Consider the following 20,949-nt stretch of genomic DNA (forward strand, 5'->3'; position numbering starts at 1 on the left):
CAAAGGAGTAGGCAAAAGGGACTTAAATAACCTTTCTCCCATCTATTACCCTATTAGAGGTCCCCCCCCCCCCACAGTTATAAAATGTCTTATGCTTTGGACAATATTAAGGGGAAAGTGAACACGTTGACCGACTTTCTTTTACTTCAGTTTACGTAAATACTTTTTTCTAAAACTCAGAATTTATACTAAAAAAAAAAAAAAAGCAAAACTAATTAATTAATGGGCATTCCCGGTTACCTGTAATGCAACTTATCTTCTGACCTGCAGCAAGGTGTGTTATTGCAGGTGTACTGCAATCATCATGATTCTCTAATTGACGAATTTTTATTTATTTATTTTTTTTACTCTCCCTCAGTAATTTTGGGAAGAGTTTTTGAAGTCTTCCCTACTCCTTCTTGTCTTGAGTCCTGCCCAGTCCCTAGGAAGTCAAATTGCCAATACTCTCCAGGCTACCTTCTCCTATCATCGCTGTACCGTACCACCTTCCTAAGTTCTCTTGTTCCTCAGGTTTCCATCCAGCGCTTTCGTCGATTTAGCTCATTTCATCCATCCCGCATTAGGTTACCGCACTATTATTTTTTGGCTTCCCAAATGCTCTTTCCAATTTCGTTGTTACGAATTCAGTGGTACACCTTAAATTCTCCTACAAAAAAAATCCACCTCTTTTAAAGCCAAGCAATGCTACTCTCTGTACACATTCTAAACTACAAACATCTAAACAGGAAGTTACTGTTCTTAATTATAAGTTTGTTTCTTTTTTGTTTTTAAACTCATAAAGTAACTAAACAAATCTGAAGTGTTGTTCAGACTTTGGTTGTTTGTTGTTTTTCTCTCTTCTTAGTACATCTTCCGGTTGGTCCTTTTACCTAATTTATTCTTAAACATTTTCTTATTTATTTTAATTACGTTAGCAGATTCTATACTTCCTTCTTCTGCAGTAAAGCGATCAAAACAATTTATCTAAATTAAGTTCTTATCGGAAATAACAATATTTAATCCGCTGGTCACAAAATAAAAGTGGGTTTTAAGTTGGTATCTCTTTTAAATTGGCCCTCTGTATGTGTACGAGTGTTAGGCTCTGCAATGAGGGTTTAGCGCAACTAAACGTACCAACAGATTCATTTCAAATTTTATATTTAAATTTTAGATTTGAGGATAAAAATCCTCCTACCTAGAAGATCGATATTTCCGAGTCAACTGTGGAGCAGCAGACTCTAATATCCATCTAGTTCGAGCTGGTGTTCCTCAGGGCAGTGTCCTAGGTCCTCTTCTTTACTTCTTATATACAGCAGATATACCTTGTGATGTGATAACAGAAGAAAAAAATATAATTTTTAATTATAAAAATTATAACTAGTGGTGCCAGTCAGACGCTAGTGCCGCGGTCAGTGCACGGGCAAAAAGGGACCGCCCGCCAAAGACACACCGCTTTCAAAAGGGTCATTATACGGTCAGTATACAGTGACTACCTGGCTACAGCCCTTTGACAACATCCAACACCTTTCACCGGCCTATTCAAGACTAGGGTCAACACACGGCAAGAGATGTTTGAGTGAGACCCGTAATTACAAGACTTGTCAATGTGTGGTGAGGGCTATATATGGTCTCTCTACAGGAAGTGGGGCATCAGTCGATGATTATTCTTCAGATTTTTACCACCGTAACCTCAAGATTCTACCAGCGAGTTACACCGCGAGCGCGTCCCTATCTAAGTGTTTAAACATATATGTATTCAACGTCGTTATAGTGGTGCATTCTAGTTACAATTTAAATCATTCTAAATTATTGTTAAAATATATATATTTATTTTCCGAATATCAACTCTATCTATCTATCAAATCTCTATCTAATTCCCGCATCATAAACCTCCTCTTCAAGTCATCTGAACCCATTACAACCTCAATATCCAAATACCATTCTTTCCACCTTTGCTGACGATACTGCTATCTTATCTCCTCATTACGATCCTAGTATTGCTACACGAACTCTACAAACACACATCAACCACTTACAGGACTGGCTTATCAAATACTCGTAGCGAATCAAAACTAACGTTACCAAATCAAAATATATAGTATTTATTCTTGACGAAAAATCCTACCTCCCATCATCTTGAACCAAACTCCTGCACCAACTGTGGACAAAGTACGCTACCTTGGACTGTAACTAGAAGCAAACGGTTGACATGGAATCATCCCTATACTAGACTGAAAAGACAAGAAACTAACCAACGCTACAAAACTTCTCGCCAGACTACTTGACAAACGATCTAAACTCAACTTACACAACAAGAGACTCTTATACCTGTTGTTACTGCGATCTATTTGGTATGGGGATCGACTAAACGTTCCAATTCACTATGCCTCCAGGAATTATCGTCAAAAATACTACGAAAACGCTCCATTCTACATTTCTAACCTCACAATTCATAATGATCTCAAAATCCCTTTCATTAACGGACCTTACTAAAACTCATTTCTTAAAATTTCATTCCTTTACAGCAGCTCATCCTAATCCTTTCAATTGAACACTTATCTTCTTCCACATTACCAGGCAATCCTCCAAGGAGATTGAAGAGAAAATGGCCTCGCGACCTACTCTTCTCGTAACAGTATAGTGATCTGTTCACGTTGATGGAGTGTCGCCACTGGGTGCCTTCTCCAATCTTCAATCAAGACACTATATTACATCACATTTGCTTGTTGCAACAACCGTTGCAGTCGCAAATTTCAATAAAAGATTAAAAAAAAAAAAAATTAGGTTTGCCTATTAGACAAGACCAAGACCGTATGTTAGCTTTTGAACTTAATAAGCCCAAACTTTTTCGAACTAAGAGAACCTCAACTTGTGCGTATCCGCGGTGTAGAGGTAACAGGAAGTGAATAACAGAGGGATCAAACAAAACAAAAACAAACCCAAAAATCCCAAAAACTTGAGAAGTAGTACCATAAATATTTCCCTTTAAATGAGATTATGTGAAATATGAAATTTTGAAAAATAGATTGCTCTTGGAAAGTATATTCAAGGTAAATACGATTTTATATTATTATTATATCCGGTTTGACAAGTTGTTCGTTTGTGTCGCCAGAGCGCAGTGTGTAGTAAACATTAGGAGAATGTTTGTAGTTAGGGTAATCAACTGTCCTGGCGTTTTTCTCTTACTATTTGTGGAATAAGTATTTATTTACTTTAATGTTATTATTTACATAATTTAGTTACTGTGCTACCTTTTATAGCCATTTCTTATTTCTTCTCTCTTCTATTTATTTATTTGTTCATCTTATAAAAAAGTTGGAAACTTTTAAGGCAAACAAGTGGAGCTTGTCTCTCTGATTTTATCATTTAAATGTATCTTTCGAATAACCTTGGGTTAGTTAAGACTTTTTTTTACATGTTTGGACAACAAACTATATTGTATACGTAATTTATAGGTTCTTTTTATATTCCATTTTATAGAAGGGCGATAATTTTAAATTTTTAAGAATAATTAATTGGAATTTTTAGACGCAAAATGAGCTGAGAGTTAATTTCAGTGCATCTTAAAAGATCTATAATTTGGTTTCATTAAAAAAATATAATAGACGAGCCACAAGGATTCATTTTACATCATAGATAAGTATAGATATCACATCGTCTGTGGTAGGAGCTTTGGCTAATATGGGATGGTTATGCCATATTCTGTGTCCCCAGATTTGTTGCCCTAGTGAACATTTTCAGTTATTTTAGGGTGGGAGGAGCGAGATTCTTCTAGGTGCACTTGGGAGCTGCAGGGGTATGTTGGGACCTAGGTAGTTCTCAATGCTGACTCCAGAAAGATTTTGTGGGGGCTTTCCTCTGGGAAACTTGGTACTTAACTATGGTGGTATAGAGGAAGGTACATCCTGAAATTGATCCCTCTAGAACCCACTTCATGAATTCTTTTTAAATAGTTTGCAGTAAAATAGTTTGAAGACGTCTCATTTAGAGGCGTAGATGTAGCATGAAATGAAGACTCCACTGCTGAGATATTTTCCATAAATTACCTCCTGTAGTAGCGGCATAGTTATCCCATTTCTAGTCCTAGAAATAGAACTGGGCTAATCTTAGATTACTATTTTTAGCTGAAGTTCAGTGCCTTAAAGAATCAGCCTTGCTGTAGCAGTTTCAGTAGACCAGTAAACAAAATGGAGTCCATTTGTCCATGCCAGATGGATCATTTGTCATTTTGAGATATGTCAGAATGCTCCGTTATCTTAAGACAGCAACTCCCTGAATAAGCCAATTGTTTTTCTGATTTCCATACGTAATCCATGTTTCAGTATTTCGATGATGCATTACGCTCTGGTTGTTCTACTGAAGATTCAGCCATCTCTTGCTACGTAAGCACAGAAAAGTCTTCTGATCGTATCATTTCAGATGTCGGAGTTTTGATTTGGCCAAAAAATTGATTCTCTTCAGAACAAACGGAAGTAACACATAAAGAGACGTATTTTTTTTTTTTTTAATGATTTAAGGCGCGTCAACATCTAAGGTTATTGGTGCCCGGACCTTTTTTTCAGTGCACTGGCGGCCTCCGGACAGTGTTCTCTTGTTACAGACAACACTGTCCATCAGCGAACAGTGAGCTGTAAGAAGCTCCTAGGAAGAGAAAAAATTTAAGGGTCAGCAGCTGGATTCGAACCCTGGACCTCCGCGTGGGTATTATTTTTAATTTGCAACCTTTCACTTGAAACTAGGTTCTTTTTTGAGGTCGTGATCTTAGGTGCGCTGTTGGTCAGGATAATTAATTTTCTAAATTGATTGGAATCAAATTTAATTCTTTATTTCTAACAGATTTCTATTTATTTATTTTTTTCGTATTTCAGCTGGCCGGCTGCAGCGTCCTGGGAGTGGGACTATGGACGGTGATAACAAAACATCAGTATGTCAGTCTGCTGACCAATATTACATATCCGCTGACGGCATACCTGTTAATAGCAGCCGGAGGCCTTACTCTCCTCACCGCCTTCATAGGCTGTTATTCGGTGCAACGTCAAAATAGGTGCTCCATCATTTTGGTGAGTAGTGAATTATTATTAATTTAACTTTTATTATTAATGGAGAGGAGTACTGTAATCTTAATAATTCCCATGACAACCCATCATTGTACCACACTCACGCGAACTGTAGGTTTTCTAGACGATTCTGCTTCTTAGATCTAGAAGCAGAGCATGTTTTAACTGAAACTGTGACTTTCTCTCAATATTTCTTGTAACCTAATCTTCCCATCCTACCCACTTCTTCGCAGACTCCTTCTTTTTTTTGTGTCCTACCGTTAACTACATCTTTGCGTGTTCACTCACTTCCGGCGATAGACAGTTTTGTCGAAATAAGAAGCTCCTAGAATAGGGACTTCTTAAGGGTGGGATCTTTGTGCGTTCCTTTAACTTCCTTTTCATGGTTTACTCTTTTTGCGTTTCTTCGTCTTCTTCATTCTTAACTTTTATTTCGTCGCTTTGTTTTTTGTGCGTGTGACGTATATAATTGCATGTTTAGGATGACCTCCAAGTTTTCCTTTTCCAAGTTATTATTAATCATGAATCCCTTTGCAGCCCTTAAATTCTTTATCATCCCCTTTAACTTTTTTTTTACCGTTTCCGTTTGCTTCAGTTGCTTCAGAATGTGCTCTCTTTTTTTTTCAAATAATTTCTTACAAATATCTAAATTTCATATTCCAGTGCAGCTCTTAAGTTTTCGAGATTCCAGAACTCAAATCGAGAATAAATGACCTTTTTTTTACTCACGCCGAAACTGAGGAACCTTTTTTGTCTAGCAGAGAAATGGCAGATTACATTATCAAAAAAAAAAGTAACAGCTATATTAGATAATGACGTAATGAAAGCTAGTGGTACGTGACGTCAACAGCGTGACGTGTTGTTCTCTCTGCAACATGTGATGCCTAAAATCTTTAATTGAGTAGCTTACATAGTGAAAGGTGCATGTTGTGTGTTACCTTTTCTAATTCTATTACTAGTTCTAGCCTTACGCTCCTCTCCGTCCTTACAAACATATAACCAGGTTACCTGTTCAGGTAGGCATTTCCGTCTTCGGCTTCAATTGCTAAGTAGATGTCGTGTCCAGTTCTCTGTACAATTCTTCATATTACTCGCGTCACGCTGCTCCCTCGAGAATAGATAGTTGCTTTAATTTCCCTCATCCTCTCTGTTTTTTCTTTTTTTGATTGTCCAACTTTTCCTTTATTACGTAATTAGATTTCTTTAATCAAAGACTTTCACTAATGTCTACTTAGAGATCACGTAAAATTTTAGGAATATTTAGTATTCGCCGAAAATAGATGTTTCAAAATTCTGGCTACAATTTTTGAAAGTTTTCATTAAACTTTAAATTATTATTTAAAATAATAATTACAATAAAATTGCACAGATTTTTCGACTACCGGAAACATCCGGTTTAAAGAGATCTGCAAGGATAAATACTTTATTATTTTTTTTAAAGTAATTTCTACCGGAAATCTCTGCCACTTTGAAAGTAGAACTGATGGAGGAAGACTGATCAGCAGTTTTTCCGCTCATAATTTATAGATTTTTCCCGTTTCTTTGATGCTGCCAAGTAAAGGAAAACATTATAGCAATCTTGGTTGGCTCCGTATCTATACATATAATATATATTTTTTTATTCAATAAATCCATTTTTCCTCGCATAAAAAGGAAAAATAGAAAATTTTATGCTCCATCAACTTGAAAAAAAGTCATTCCGTTACATTATATTCGCATTACGTTGCAAAAAATAAAAATAAATAAATAACTCTGTTCCGTTATTCCTCTCCAGTTCTGGTAGAATCTTTGGCTATTCATTGGACAGTGCCTGTTTGATATGGTACAGAGATTTTGATACATTTTCTAGTTAGTTTTTTGCTGCTTAAATTTATCGCTTGATTACCTAGCCGTACAGTTTGATAAGAGTTACTGCATGAATTTTTCAAAAATTTTCTAATCGATCGTAAAAGTAAAAACGTTCCTTATAAAGAAAACATTTGGCCAATTCATCATCTGAAGAAGTAAAAAAGTCTAGAGCTCTTCCGAATAGCTACAGAGTTTCCCCTGAATAGAAAAGCCATTGACACAATTATGTTGAAAAAAAACCCACCTTTATCGAATTCAGAGGACCTCTGAAACAGTTGAAACCCAAAATCAGGGACTGGGGGGAGTTAAATAAAGAAAACAATAAGTCAAAAAATAGTTAATGCTTTTATGAAACAATTTACATGTTCGTTACAGATGCTCTGAACAGCTGTTCGATATTCGACCTCTAAAAAATTTATTTATATCAGCTGGTGGTCCTTGTTCTATTTCTAATTTATTTTATAGTTAAAAAAATAGAATTTTTCTATCTTTATTTGTAAAAATATAACTGTGTCAGTTACGTGTGGTGATTCGTTCAGTTTATTATACGATATTTCATGTTTTTTTGGGAACGAAACTGGTTCTATCTATCGTTAAGACAGCTCTGATTGATTGGGTTCTCTCTCTTAGACGCCCTATACACAGTACATTTATCTACGTTGTTGCCCTTTACATCATCCAAGTAAGACAGCAAAACATCATCAACATTAGTGAAGGTTTTAGTAGGGTTACAATGTGTGAAAGGTTCTGGAACATTGTTGTGAGGTGTTCAATATTGGTTGACTGTACTTGATTTAACTTTCCTAATACACACTGTTGTCGACACTTTTTTGTGTAAGCTTTCAAGACTTGAGTGTAAGTTTAGGTCATCCTTTCCATATCTTATGTTGTGATTGGATGCTGAAAGAAGGATCTATCCTTAAACCGCCAATCTAGCTGAAGCCAACTTCGGTTCTGTATGGTCAAAACGATGCGCTGTATTTTTACCGCATTCACTAAGGATTGAGAGATGTCTCTATTTTTTGGAAGAGTTTGTACTTAATTAAATTGAAGTGTTCCTGTTGGAGGAAGTAGGGATAATTGGGTTGATAAATTCATTGAGTAGGGATAATTGCACTTCCGGTCGGAAACCTTCCCTGGAATGGGTTCATTCCCTCGTGGAAGATTCCAGGTGAACACTTTTTTTAGGGCACTTTTGGGCGAGCCTTGGTGGTTAGCTTCCCTCTTAAATTGTCATTTAAATGCACTGTGAGTTCCTATCACTGTACCAGTATTGATAGAAATGGTTTCTTTTTTTAAAATAGATATGTCCATAATTGAGACATTAAAAGAATAACGAGTAATAAATTATTATTTTATAGCTGTAATGCTTTGGCATTCCTCGCTCATTTTAATGGAATACTAGGGAAGTTGACAAGTTGATTACTAGAAGAATATTAAGCTGTTACTGGAAGTAATGAAATTTAATGCCTAAGAAGTTGTAAAGTTTAGTGAAGGTCAATGGTGATAATTCTTAATTGATGGGTTATTTTATAGTCGTGTGCTTTGTCATTTACTTTGAAAGACGTTGGGAGCTTCTTCGTGGCCAGAGGTTGGACAGAAATATTGATAAAATACGAGGGTCGTTTGAAAAGTCCGTGCAAAGTCAGAGAGATAGCACTACTGGCGCGTATCGAGGTTATGTTTAGTTAGTAGCATCTCTTGGAAGAACACACACCAAGTTTCAGCTAGATCGGTCTATTTCTTTGTGTTTGGCATTCGTTTGAATCGAGGTAGTCGAGTGATTTTCAAAAAAATGGACGAAAAAGAATTTCGTGTGTTGATTAAACACTACTTTATGAAAGGCAAAACGCCTCAGGAGACTAAAGAGAAGCTTGATAAACATTATGGTGACTCTGCACCTTCGATTAGAACAGTTTATAAGTGGTTTCAAAATTTTCGGAGTGGCCATATGGGCACAAGTGACGCTGAACGTTCTGGACGCCCTGTTGAGGTTACTACTCCAGAAATCATTGATAAAATCCATGATATGGTGATGAATGATAGAAGAGTGAAGGTGCGTGAGATTGCTAGTGCTGTGGGCATCTCGAATGAACGGGTACATAATATTTTGCATCAACATTTGGACATGACAAAGCTATCCGCAAGATGGGTGCCGCGATTGCTCACGTTTGACCAAAAACGAAATCGTGTGAAGTGTTGCAAGGACGGTTTGCAGCTGTTCCAGAAGAATCCGCAGGACTTTAAGCGTCGTTTCGTCACTGTGGATGAAACATGGATACATCACTACACTCCTGAGACCAAAGAACAATCTAAACAATGGGTTACCAAGGGGGAATCTGCGCCAAAAAAGGCGAAGACCGTTCCTTCGGCCGGAAAGATTATGGCGACTGTCTTTTGGGATTCGCAAGGAATAATCCTCATCGACTATCTGGAAAAGGGTAAAACTATTACAGGTGCATATTATTCATCGTTATTGGACCGTTTGAAAACCGAGCTGCAAGAAAAACGCCCACGATTGGCCCACAAAAAAGTCCTTTTCCATCACGACAACGCACCAGCTCACACCTCAGCAGTTGTGGTCGCAAAATTAATGGAAATAGGGTTCCAACTCGTTTCACATCCCCCCTATTCTCCAGACTTGGCTCCTTCGGACTACCATTTGTTCCCCAATATGAAGAAATGGCTGGCGGGAAAAAGATTTTATTCAAACGAGGAGGTGATTGCAGAAACAAATGGCTATTTTTCAGACTTGGACAAATCCTATTATTCGGAAGGGACCAACAAACTAGAGCAGCGTTGGACGATTTGTATAAGCCTAAAAGGAGACTATGTTGAAAAATAAAAAAGGTTTACCCCAAAAAATTAAGTAGTTTTTATTTTTCACGGACTTAAGTAGTTCTCTCTTAGTGTTTCAGCTTCTCCTATAGTCCATGGTCTTCCAATGGATCAGAAGTAACCATAAGCCCTAAATCTTGTGCGATGCTGTATTGCTTACATACTCGTATATCGTGGCTCCCTTGAGTGTCCGTATCTTTTGTAATGACCAATGGTATTTGAAGCTTTTTCTCTCTTGGGACATGACCATGTCGCGATATCGCCTCTGAGTCTCTTGGAAGTTAAAACAAACCAAAATCTGGTACGAAAAAAACGGCCCACGATTTTCTCTTATTAAAATTTCCATAAAATGTTCGAGTCTACAAAATTTCCATTAACTTGTATTTTCAAAGTATCTATAATTTTTTAGTTTATACAGTTTACCAAACTATACGTAATAATGAAATTACACTTAAGAGAAAAAAAATTCAACAAAATCACCTCTAGAAGTTACCTAAAATTACTAGACGATAAATAATCAATATTCATTAATACCATAATCGATACCAAAATCGTAATTTTATCTAAGAACCATTCTTATCGCGAAAAAAATACTTTCTGTGTTAAAGAATTAGTACAAAATTTGGCCACCAAGTAGATTTCTAAGTCGGAAGTTCCACTTTGATAAATGGATTTATCAATTTCCTTCCGTTTTTCCCGATGGAAAATTGATTTTTGGATCAAATGGGGGTGGGTTAGGTATGCCTCTAAAGTACCATTTCAGTTTAATGTAAAAAAAAACAAAAACATTGTTTAAAGAAAATATGATCGATTTTTCTTTATAAATTTAATGGCAGTAATAGTTAAAGATAATTTTTTTTTTTTTTAGTTCTTATAAAAGTGAGTTGGTACACCTGACGGGATTGGTATTAAGTGTGATGTTACTAACGCGGCAGACTGTGTCTGATTTTTAAAAAAAAAACATCACATAAATTAACTAAGCGGCTTTCTAATTTCTTGTAAGCAGGTTGGCGCCAGAGATTCCTCTCCCAAGTTTGTGCTTACTAAGCATCCCTTCTCTCTCTCCCTCTCTTTCTCCCACTCTCTATTTAGATCTGCTTGTCAAATAATTATAATTTGTTATCTAGTTAGCGATATTTGATAGCTGCCGTTGGCTTTTTTTTTTGAACTGCTTACAATCTTTTAGAAGTTTGTATGTTCGTAACTAGGAGCCCATTAAATGAACAGCCAATAAGATAAGCGTATCTTGGTGGCAATATAAAATGGTGCCCCAGTGTGCCACGTTTAGATAAAAAAAAAACAAAAAAAAACTATCGTACTTTGAATGTGTTTTAAAATATAATTATCGTACTTACATATCTTCATATAAAACATATGGCTTTGATTTTAAATAAAACATTCCTTGTTTACTCCCGAACTTTTTTTTTTTTCATTCTTCGAGATTACGTGATGATCGTTATAGTTTTATATTTTCGAGTTTTTAATTTTAGTTACACAATTTTTCTTGATTTTATTACTACTAAATGCAATTTATTTGTAAGAAATTAAAATATCGTATCAGTTAAATTGCTTTAAGCGCCGGAAGTGCTGCCGTTTCTGGCAGCGGAAATTGTGGAACCCTCTTCCAAAGAATGTGCGAAAACGATAAATTATCAATGATAAATATTGTTTTAAGTCATTGAATATGAATGGAAAAATTCTCTCACGTATTCACTGCAGTTAATGGTGGAATTTTCTCATTAAAACAGTGAGGAAATACGTGCGAATGAATGATTGGTCACATGATGGTTGCTAGGAAACGTGTTGGTAAATCAATTTCTTTCATTTGAATTAAACTCGGACTATTTAGTGGCCCACTTTCGTAACGCTATTATTGTTAATTAATATATTTTATTTAATTTGAGATTAATTCGCAGACTCATTTAATTAATTACGTAAGCAAATTCGTAGGTTTTTTTAGTTTTTTTTTAAGTCAGTCCACAAAAAAATCGTCTCAGATCAGGGCCGCTTGCCTCAGATCAGGAGAGCGGTTGGTACAGAGAGTCTGCTCTTGCAAATTTTGTCCTCCCCTTTCTAAAGCTCCTGCGAAATGGTTCCCCCACTCCATAAAAAAGGGGAGTTATGGGCTACCTTTCCTTACCAGTACACCAACTTGATGGCCATCAATTAAGGGGTACTTACTAAGTTAGTAATAATTCTAGAAGTAAGTGGTTTAATAAGTATGATGGAATGAGTTGTCATTATTTTGGTTCGAAAACTCTCGACGTAATCTTCTTTTTTTTTTTGCAATTTTTTCACGCTAAATTTCCTTAGAATTTGTTTTTTTATTTGCGGAGGAGAGGGAAACTCAATTTTGAAAATACGAGTATTTTTCGTTTTTTTCTCGTACTTTCCTGTACCCAGTATAATGAAAATAAAGGATTCCCTTAAAGCAGAGGGATGACGCCTAGTTTAAAGAGATGATAATACGCTGAAGGTGTTTTCGAAACTCGTTGTTCTATTTCCGGTCCATGATTTCCCTTTAAAATTAGAAAACTAGTTCAGCATTTCATGTTATTATTACGTTATATGAATGGCGTATTCTATAGATTGTGATGACTCTACACATTTCAATGAATAGGCATGGAGAGACATTTTTTTTGGTTGGGGGGCTGTTGAGTCACGTTGATTGCGTGGTTGGTGCTTCTCAGTACAGTGATTTCTAGCTGGCTCAGTTAGAACTGTGTTTTTTTTTTGTAAATACAGAGTTTTGCTACGTCATGAGTTTCTTCATGTTTTAACAGGTTCAGGCTTAGCGTTTTTTTTTTTTGTTCCATTTCTAGTTTTTAGTTAATTGATATGATTCATAGTCATCGATAAATGATTAGTTTTCATGAATCGATCATTAATTAATTGATTGATCCACTTTTCTATTTCCCGTGAAGAGAAAATATTGCGGTTTTATCTAATAAAAAGTAGAGCAAATCAACTGTTTTCTAATAGAATGTTTTGAAAACACTTAAAATTTAGGGACGTGTGTTTCATTTCCTGTTACCTGTAGCTTGTACAGTACCCCAATAACTATTCTTAAAAAATAAATAAATAATTTCCCTTGTGAAATGTTGCGAACTTGGGCGGCTAATAAAGGTAACATTTCACCCAATTAGGTTTAGAAAAGTAAGCGACGCTACGGGCGTTTTGTTTTGTCTTTAGCCAAGCTGTGCTACTAAGTGCTTCCGTTACTTAGCGTATCTTTGAATTCTTTCGTTTTTTTACGAAACAACCTTGGGCACTTACCAAGGTCGCATTCCATTATCATTTGGCTGACAAATGTTACGCTACTTGTATACAACATGCTCCTGTGCTATTAGTTGTTATGTTTAATGTTTAGAGCAAGAGAATCGCTAAAAGAGAAAGTAGGATAAAAACCGGAAATCAATGAGGTTACACTTTCATTTTCCCGCTTTTTGACGTTGGTACCAAAAACTTGAGCCCTAAAATTGAGCTTCCTGTATTTTTTCCGTTTTACTGTTGTCCATTCCCCCTCTATGAGCAGGTAAGTACCAATTTGGTGTGAGCAGATTAGTATCAAATCTAATTAATTGCCCTCTGCCCACACTCACTAATTCTCACGTACCAAAGCACTGTCTCATGTTTCTGTCTACAATTTATATTATAATATATTTATATGAACTTGCATGTTTCGGTAGCCTAGCTAGATGTTTTCGTAATTATTAATAAAGTATGCCCTATATTCCACACAGAGATCTCTAGTCTAACACACATGTGTTACACAGTGTGGCCTCATTTTTATTTCAGATATTTATATAATTTTTAATTCCTTGCGTCATATTTATTTCTGGTGAGAATTCTATTTTAATATATATTTTGTATTTCTCATGTGATTATTTTTATTAGAACCGTTATGAAATGAGTTTGTTTTCAAAAAAAAAAATGTTGAGAGGTGTTTAAAAATAGTTTGTACTGTTTTGCGTAAATGAAATTTGGACTTGAGTGCCTCTTTATTAAATTTACTGGACTTAAAAAATCTGTTGGTAAAATGATGCTTTCGGTTGGTCACTTTTCTTCAAATTTGGACATGACTTTTGAGGCCCAGTAGCTGAGCGGGTATATGCTAAACCCGCAATGCTAAGATGTATTGTTGGTTAGTGGATTCGATTCCCGGGGTCTAGGTCTTGGATTCTATTTAATGGTTAATATGAGAAATTTATAGTAAAGTATGTTAGTCGGTTATAGGCTAGACCCGCAAAGCTAAGATGTATTGTTGGTTAGTGGTTTCGATTCCTCAGTCTAGGACTTGGATTCTATTTAATGGTTAATATGAGAAATTTATAGTAAAGTATGTTAGGCGGCTGTAGGCTAGACCCGCAAAGCTAAGATGTATTGTTGGTTAGTGGATTCGATTCCCCTGGTCTAGGTCTTGGATTTTATTTAATGGTTAATATGAGAAACTTATAGTAAAGTATGTTTGCTAGTCGCCTCCGTCCACGACAACTACTTTAATGGACGTAAAGGCTTCCTGAAAAAATAGGCTTTACTTTACAACGATATTGTTTTTTTAAAGAAAAGCGAAACCACCTCCTGGTTTAGAAGTACTGTCACACTTCTTTATCCAGAAAATTATAACTCGTGAAAATTCTGTGATTTTTAGTTGAAAAAAAGAAAAGGAATCCTTAAACGGATATTTCGGGTACCCAAAAAATCGATCAAGAACTCAATGCTTCTTAGTAAAACATTGGGAGCATATAAAACCTCTGTGGATCCAGTATGCTAATCACTTATCTTCGTTTATTGATTAATCTAAGTTTATTGGTGCCCAGAGCATTCAATGGGCAACTCACTATCATCGGTCAGTGAGCTGAATAAAGCTCCAAGAAAGGGCAAATAGTAAATTCTAGGGGACGCCTATCTCCCGGGGATCTCTTCATGGGAATCCAGCGCAAAACGTTATTTATTAAAATAATACCAGTACATTTTAAAATATCACTGGTTAAACTGTTATCCGTAGTTTCATATTTTAATATTAGGGCACTAAGCGATCATTAATCAAAGCCTAACAGAAATAGCTCTGCCCGTCTGTTTCTGTTTGTGGGACGGTGGAGGGTAAGCATTTTTAAATGGATTCCACTAACTAGACGACCGCGGATTGGTACAGTTTAAAGAATTGGCCCATCTTGGAAACGCTCCAGATCTAACTAAAAATATTTCGGGGACTTTTTCTGCTGCAGAAATTTATGGACTTGTTAGTGGACAAAGCTGCCAATTGGTGAATGAATGATGATGTTTTTTGTTGAAAGTGTTTGGATTAATTGAAAATAAATGGATGCTGAGGAAGTCGAGAAGGGGGGCGCACACTGATTTGACTTCAAGTGATGCTTTATCATCCCCGTACTCCTTGACTTACACACGTGGTCCTATCTATTGACCACGTGCACAAACTTACCTCTACTTAAGAGCGCACGTGTCCTTTTTTTCCCCCTTCTGTAACTCTCTTATAGCTGGGTACACGCTTAAAAGCTACAAAAAAAAAGAAAAAAAGTTACCAAGTATTTATAAGATAAAATGGGCCATATAAATTCCAAGCCCTTAAGTGGGTTAGAGTCTGAGGAGAACGTCAACCAGTTTGTGGTAAAATCTGGTTTAGACACCCACGCATTTATTGCTGACTCGTATTGCTCCAAGAAAAAAAAAATCTTGTCAGATATTCGAAATTTGACTTAAAATGCGGTAGTGGGAGTTAGCCCAACCGGATATCCTGGGTCCGTATCCAGCTTCTGGCCGAGTAGCTTCTTACAGCTCACTTAAAGGAAGCCGCCGACGATCTCAGATATTGACGTGTCTTAAACTAAAATAGCAACAAAAATTGAGGCCTCCCATGAGAAAGGTTAAAACAAACACCAAATTCATGTCTGGCTGAGTTATCCAATGCGAGGCGAAAAGTAAAGGCCGCGAATTCCTACTTTATGCGCATTTCTCGTACGATGAAAAGTGGCAGCATTCCAGATTAACTAGCGAGCAATCAAAATCTCTTGATCGTTTTTGTGATCATCATGTAACTTGTCTCAAGACACGGTTTTCTTGATATATCCAGTTTCCATGCTGAGAAAGTTGGTGAGAGAGCAACTATTGTGAGTTTAGTGGGCCCACCGATTGAGTTCAGCGCTATTTCAAGGTGTCATGAGACCCTCTTGCTGAAGAATGATCAGTTCTAAGCCATCAAGTAGGGACTTGTGAGATGGTAAAGGCATTCGACTTAGCCCGCAAAGTCTACATTGTTCCTGGATGGTGGGTGGGCAAGCGAATTTCAGGAAATCAGAGAGTGGATGCCCCCCATTTGTTCCGGCTACTCTCTCTCTCATTCCAGGACTCTCCAGGCCGTTGGTTGGGGGGGGATGCACTTACCCCCATCTGCTGGAATCCTATGTCTTTAATTTGGTGGAGTTTTTGCTTCAGACTATTCAGAAGGAGGAGGATTTAGTTGGTAGCAAAGAGTGCTTAACCCGCCTTGGGAAAAATAGCCATTACCTTACATTGTAAAGCATCGAACTTAATCGAATATATATATCGATTAGTGAATCGAAAATGATAATCAAGTATAATGAGTTTCGTCTTCTACTTAGTTGGGATATTTATTGGTCCTTTTTGTTTAACATCCTGAGTGAAAGTTTGAATAAATTTATTGAGCGCATATCATTATCATGTTGAACACAAACTAAATCTCGAGCCCTTCACTTCTCATCCTTCCTTCCTACCTCTAATCCAAGCCAGGGACGGGGGAAGAGATCCTTATAAGGATGTAGAAGCGGAGATGTTTGTTGAAGTAAAAAAAAAAAAAAAAAAAAGACCGAATATAATGTAAGGGTGTCACAGAGATCTGTTGGTGGCAGCCCTTTATCACGTTTAAACTGGAAGGGCATGAAGGGCTCTCCTAGCACCGTTGTAGTTTATTTCGCTGTAGGCGATCAACTAGTTGGAATGATGTGATCTCTTGCTAGTTTGTAGAAGGGCCGTCCATTTTTCAACAACCTTTATTAGACCGGTCATCATTACATTATAGCCGTCGTGTTCCTTCCCATGTAATCAACCATGTTATATCTTTGAGAAAAAAATTAAAGATTACCATAATAAGAAATAAGAGCATATTAATAAATTAAACAAGGGAAAACAACGTACTCGTTCCTGATGTTCATGATGTCTGGGTACGACTTGTTGGTCGAGCGTAGTAAAGACCGGAAACTGTTCACATCTATAGAGCGGAAAACATCTGACCTGAACACTCACATGACTTCCTATAACTGTACATGATATGAAGCAGTATATTTCAAGTGAAGCAGTTTTGAAGCAAATTTCGAAGCTATCACCAATACTTTCAGGTGCTAAGCGGCAGTGGTAACAAAACATTCTGGTGTGAAATCTTTAAAAGGAAAGACTTCCGTTTTGCTGCTACTATTAGAAGAATATTAGATTTTCCGGAAAATATGTTCCAAATGTACGTCTGTTTGTTGTTTGGAAAAAAAAAAAAAGGAATCACTTAAAGACCTACATCCGGTTTTTGCCAGTAAGAGAAAGCAGATAGAAAACTCCTTGTGATGATGAGGAGGATGAGGGGGTGGAATTAATACATTCAATGTGAATACAGTTGATTTATGCGCATGAAACCGGCGCAGTAGAAAGTTTTGTATAACCTGATTATTTGTAATAAACCAGATGTTATGATAATTTAGTAGAGCACAGGAGATAATTGACATTTCAGGGTCATTTCCTGTTATTATTATTTATTTAGCCAGTGTGGTTCCGGGGAGAGGAGGAGATATTTCGTGAATTTAAGGGACTATCTGGTGAAGATATCGCTTCTTTTTTTTTCAATTTCTGGATTGTAAATGTGTTAGAAACTGGAGTTTGTGATTCAGTCTTATCGTCAGACCATTCTTAGGGCGTGGAGTTGATGTTATTCAAGAAAAGGTAGGCCCTTTGGGCAGAAATGATGATGCTTCCTAATTTAGAGGGGCCAGAGTATAATAATAATAGTAATAATAATTATAAATAATCTCATATCTCAATATTTTTCTTATCACAGTAACTAAAAATAGAAACAGTATAGTTTTACCCATCTCAAGCAGACCGCAACTCCTTTAATGCCATCATTTTTCACAGCTTCCAACCATAATTGATCAATAATCAATCAATGAGTTCAATTTAAAGTTCTACGACAGATTATGGTAAGTATCTAGGAGCCTTCATGGACAAACGTCTAAACCTGGAATCCAGAACTAAGCAGACGACTTAAACTTCTCTCTAGACTTCTTGACAAACGATCTAAACTTTCACTTCACAATAAACAACTTATCTACACCATGATACTGAAACCTGCCTGGACTTACGAGAATGGAACTTTGGGGCTCAGCCAGACCTTCCAATATCTACAACAAATCCAATCCTTCCAGACAAAAACACTCCTTAGAATCCCTAATGCTCCTTACTTTGTATCCAAAACTCTACTTTGCACCGAGATTTCCCTTGTTCCTCTATGTTTCAGAAGCTGTAAGATCCCGTTACATTAAATTCCACACTTCAATTACCTCACATCCCAATCCTCTAGTAGCTCAACTTACCATTCTACCAGGAAATCCCTCTAAGACGGTTTAAGAGCAGGTGGCTACGCGATCTTCTAAATGAAGTAAGTGCCTGTGGACGATAGTGTGAACTGAACCTCTTTGGGAGTTTCACCAATGAGATAAATTCTCCCCTCATGATATTCATGTATTTATTCTATGTATCATGTTGTGTCAGCTTCACTTATTGCAGAAATATACTGCAGTTGTGAAAATAAAGTAAAAAATAAAATAAAATAAAGATTTATTTAAATTAATACGAAGACTCTTTATAAAAAAATAAAATTGTCAAACTCAAATATTTTTAATAAATAAATATAATTAAGACTGATTTTATTTGATTAGCATTGGAAGAAATGTCTACCTTAGCAAGACCAGCTGTTCTTTGAAGGGGTTGTCCCAGTTCTTCCTTCACACCTTGGTTATTCATAGTCTTAAGAAAAAAAAAAAAAAAGGGGGAAAGTAGGAGGAGCTACTCCGAACATTAAGAACCGGTTGTTGTGCCATTACTTGGGGCTCCAGAGGTTCTCGGAAAAGAAAAGAAATAAAAGAAGAATGGAAAATAAAAGATTGCAATCGGAGATATCTTATAATGGGGTGGAACCAGCATTCAAGATTATTATAAGGTAAAATAATAGGTGCATAAATGAAGGACATCGTCTTTTCAGTACCAACTGTGCGTTCAAGTCTTTATTTGTTCAAGGTGGAGGAGAGAGCCTCAGCGAATTAGTGAACGTATTTTGCACTTAGCCCATTTCCAGTTTTGTTGAGATAAAGCCATTCTAACACCAGTTTAGGAACATTTAAACAGAATTTTTAGTTAGAAAGATATTAGCCACACCGGAATGCATAGAATGGGTAACTGTAATTGGTTAATGGATTTTTTCGTTTGTAATTGGACGTCGCGTAAGTTAGGCGCCCCTTTTTGCGAAAAGTTTATTCCCGGAATATTTGGCGTAATGAGGTTCTACGTATCATTTTATTGGTGTGATTGTGTTTAAAGGTGTAACTCATAGTTGGTTTTGGTGCAGTCTTAAAACATGGTTTTCGACCAATCGGATTTGCCACGTTAATGAACTGTTTAATACGTAATAATAATTTTAAAAAAATAAATCGAGAGAGAGAGAGAAAATCAAATACACTTGTAGGCGTCAGATGTTTGTTGATTTGTGTAACCATAGTGGGTTGTGTTTATTACGCAAGCAACCTTCTTACTATGACGTAATGTTTAGTGGCGGACATGGTATGTCAGCACACTGTTCTCAGTGTCGAACGAGCTGAACTCTGGCGTCGGCACAGTACACTTCGCCTACCATCTTTTCTGTGTGTGTGTGTGTGTGTGTGTGTGTGTGTGTGTGTGTGTGTGTGTGTGTGTGTGTGTGTGTGTTGTGTGTGTTTTAGTTTCATTTCTTCTATTCTCCTATTACTTTGGAGTTGTTTGTTGTTTAAACTCTATAGTAGTTGTTGTAGGTGTCAGTAGTTGTGAACCTAGGAGTTGAGGTGATGACAGGTTCACATATTTCCGATATTGTTGCGTCACAAGTTGTATCTTTACTGCCATTTTTTCCCCCCATTTTTCAAGTGCAACTACTCAGCCATTGAGTTCGTGTTTAACGCATCATTCTGTTTGCCTGATATATAGAGCTCCTAGCATAGTAATCCCTTTACCGGAACTACCATTTAGCTTTGAATGAATGTTGAGGTTTTTTTTTTTTTTATTTATTCATTACACTTCTAAAAATGGCAATTGCTTTAACTTTTCTTAATTACCTTTCTCGCTGCAAGTGACAGTACGTAATGTACAGTTCTGTGTCCAAGTATTCAGTGAGAAGGGTCAAATTTGTGACTGTTTGAAGACAATTCCACAAACAGAAGTACCACGCTTTGCTTGCATGGATTTTTGAATTTTCCTTAGATTGTTTTTAAAATGGATCCTACGTATTTCTTTAAAATTTAATATCTTTTGTTTATTAGAATGTTAAAATTGTAACAGCAAGTACAATAAATGATGAAATTGAAATCTACATTACAGTATGTGCGTTGGCTTAACGCCAGACAACATTAACACTTTGGCTTGATTTCATGAACGGTGGCCATCCAGCGATGACAGCCCTTAATAGGCTTTTAAGACGTTAGAGAGTGGCTACTGTCTTTTTTGGGGGGCGATAGTCAAACGTCCAGCGTTGCCTCAATCGAAGAGTTGGGGGTCGAAAGGGCCTTTTGGATAAGTGGGGTGCAATTTGGGCTGGAATTTCTGGTAAAGGAATGTTGGATTAGAGGTGGAAACGAAGGGAGGAATAGTCGGTGTGGATGGTGAGGTTTGCGATGTAAAAAGAAGCTTTTTTGACCATGATTGGGTAGGATTTTGGATTCTAAGGATTGAATGTGATTCAGGTTTGTACATTTGGCAGTATCCCGCATTAGTTGCAGGTCCATAAGTCGTCCCATATTTGAGCTTAGTAGATAAAGGTTCGTAAATGGAGATAGAACCGTACATTACAGGCAAATGGCACTTTAGAGGCATTTCTAAAGGAAAATTTACAGAATTACGTACATACAGTTCGCGTACACCGAGTTTCAAAAACCTTTTCCGCAGTTTTCAAAATAAAAAAACA

General features: G+C 36.7%; 1 protein-coding gene across 13 annotated transcripts in view; it reads left to right on the top strand.

Annotated features, from left to right (window-relative positions):
* LOC141461352 (CD151 antigen-like) overlaps window positions 1-20,949 on the top strand; it is a 106,548-nt gene that overhangs the window by 71,314 nt on the left and 14,285 nt on the right. For all 13 annotated transcript variants that reach the window (XM_074142339.1, XM_074142347.1, XM_074142342.1 and 10 more), the window contains one exon: window positions 4,848-5,039. In XM_074142339.1, the coding sequence (XP_073998440.1) occupies window positions 4,848-5,039 (192 nt within the window). The remainder of the gene's footprint in view (window positions 1-4,847; window positions 5,040-20,949) is intronic.

This window comes from Rhodnius prolixus, unplaced genomic scaffold (assembly GCF_049639745.1).
Source record: "Rhodnius prolixus isolate KJV_2025 unplaced genomic scaffold, Rpr scaffold_6, whole genome shotgun sequence".
NCBI lineage: Eukaryota > Metazoa > Arthropoda > Insecta > Hemiptera > Reduviidae > Rhodnius > Rhodnius prolixus.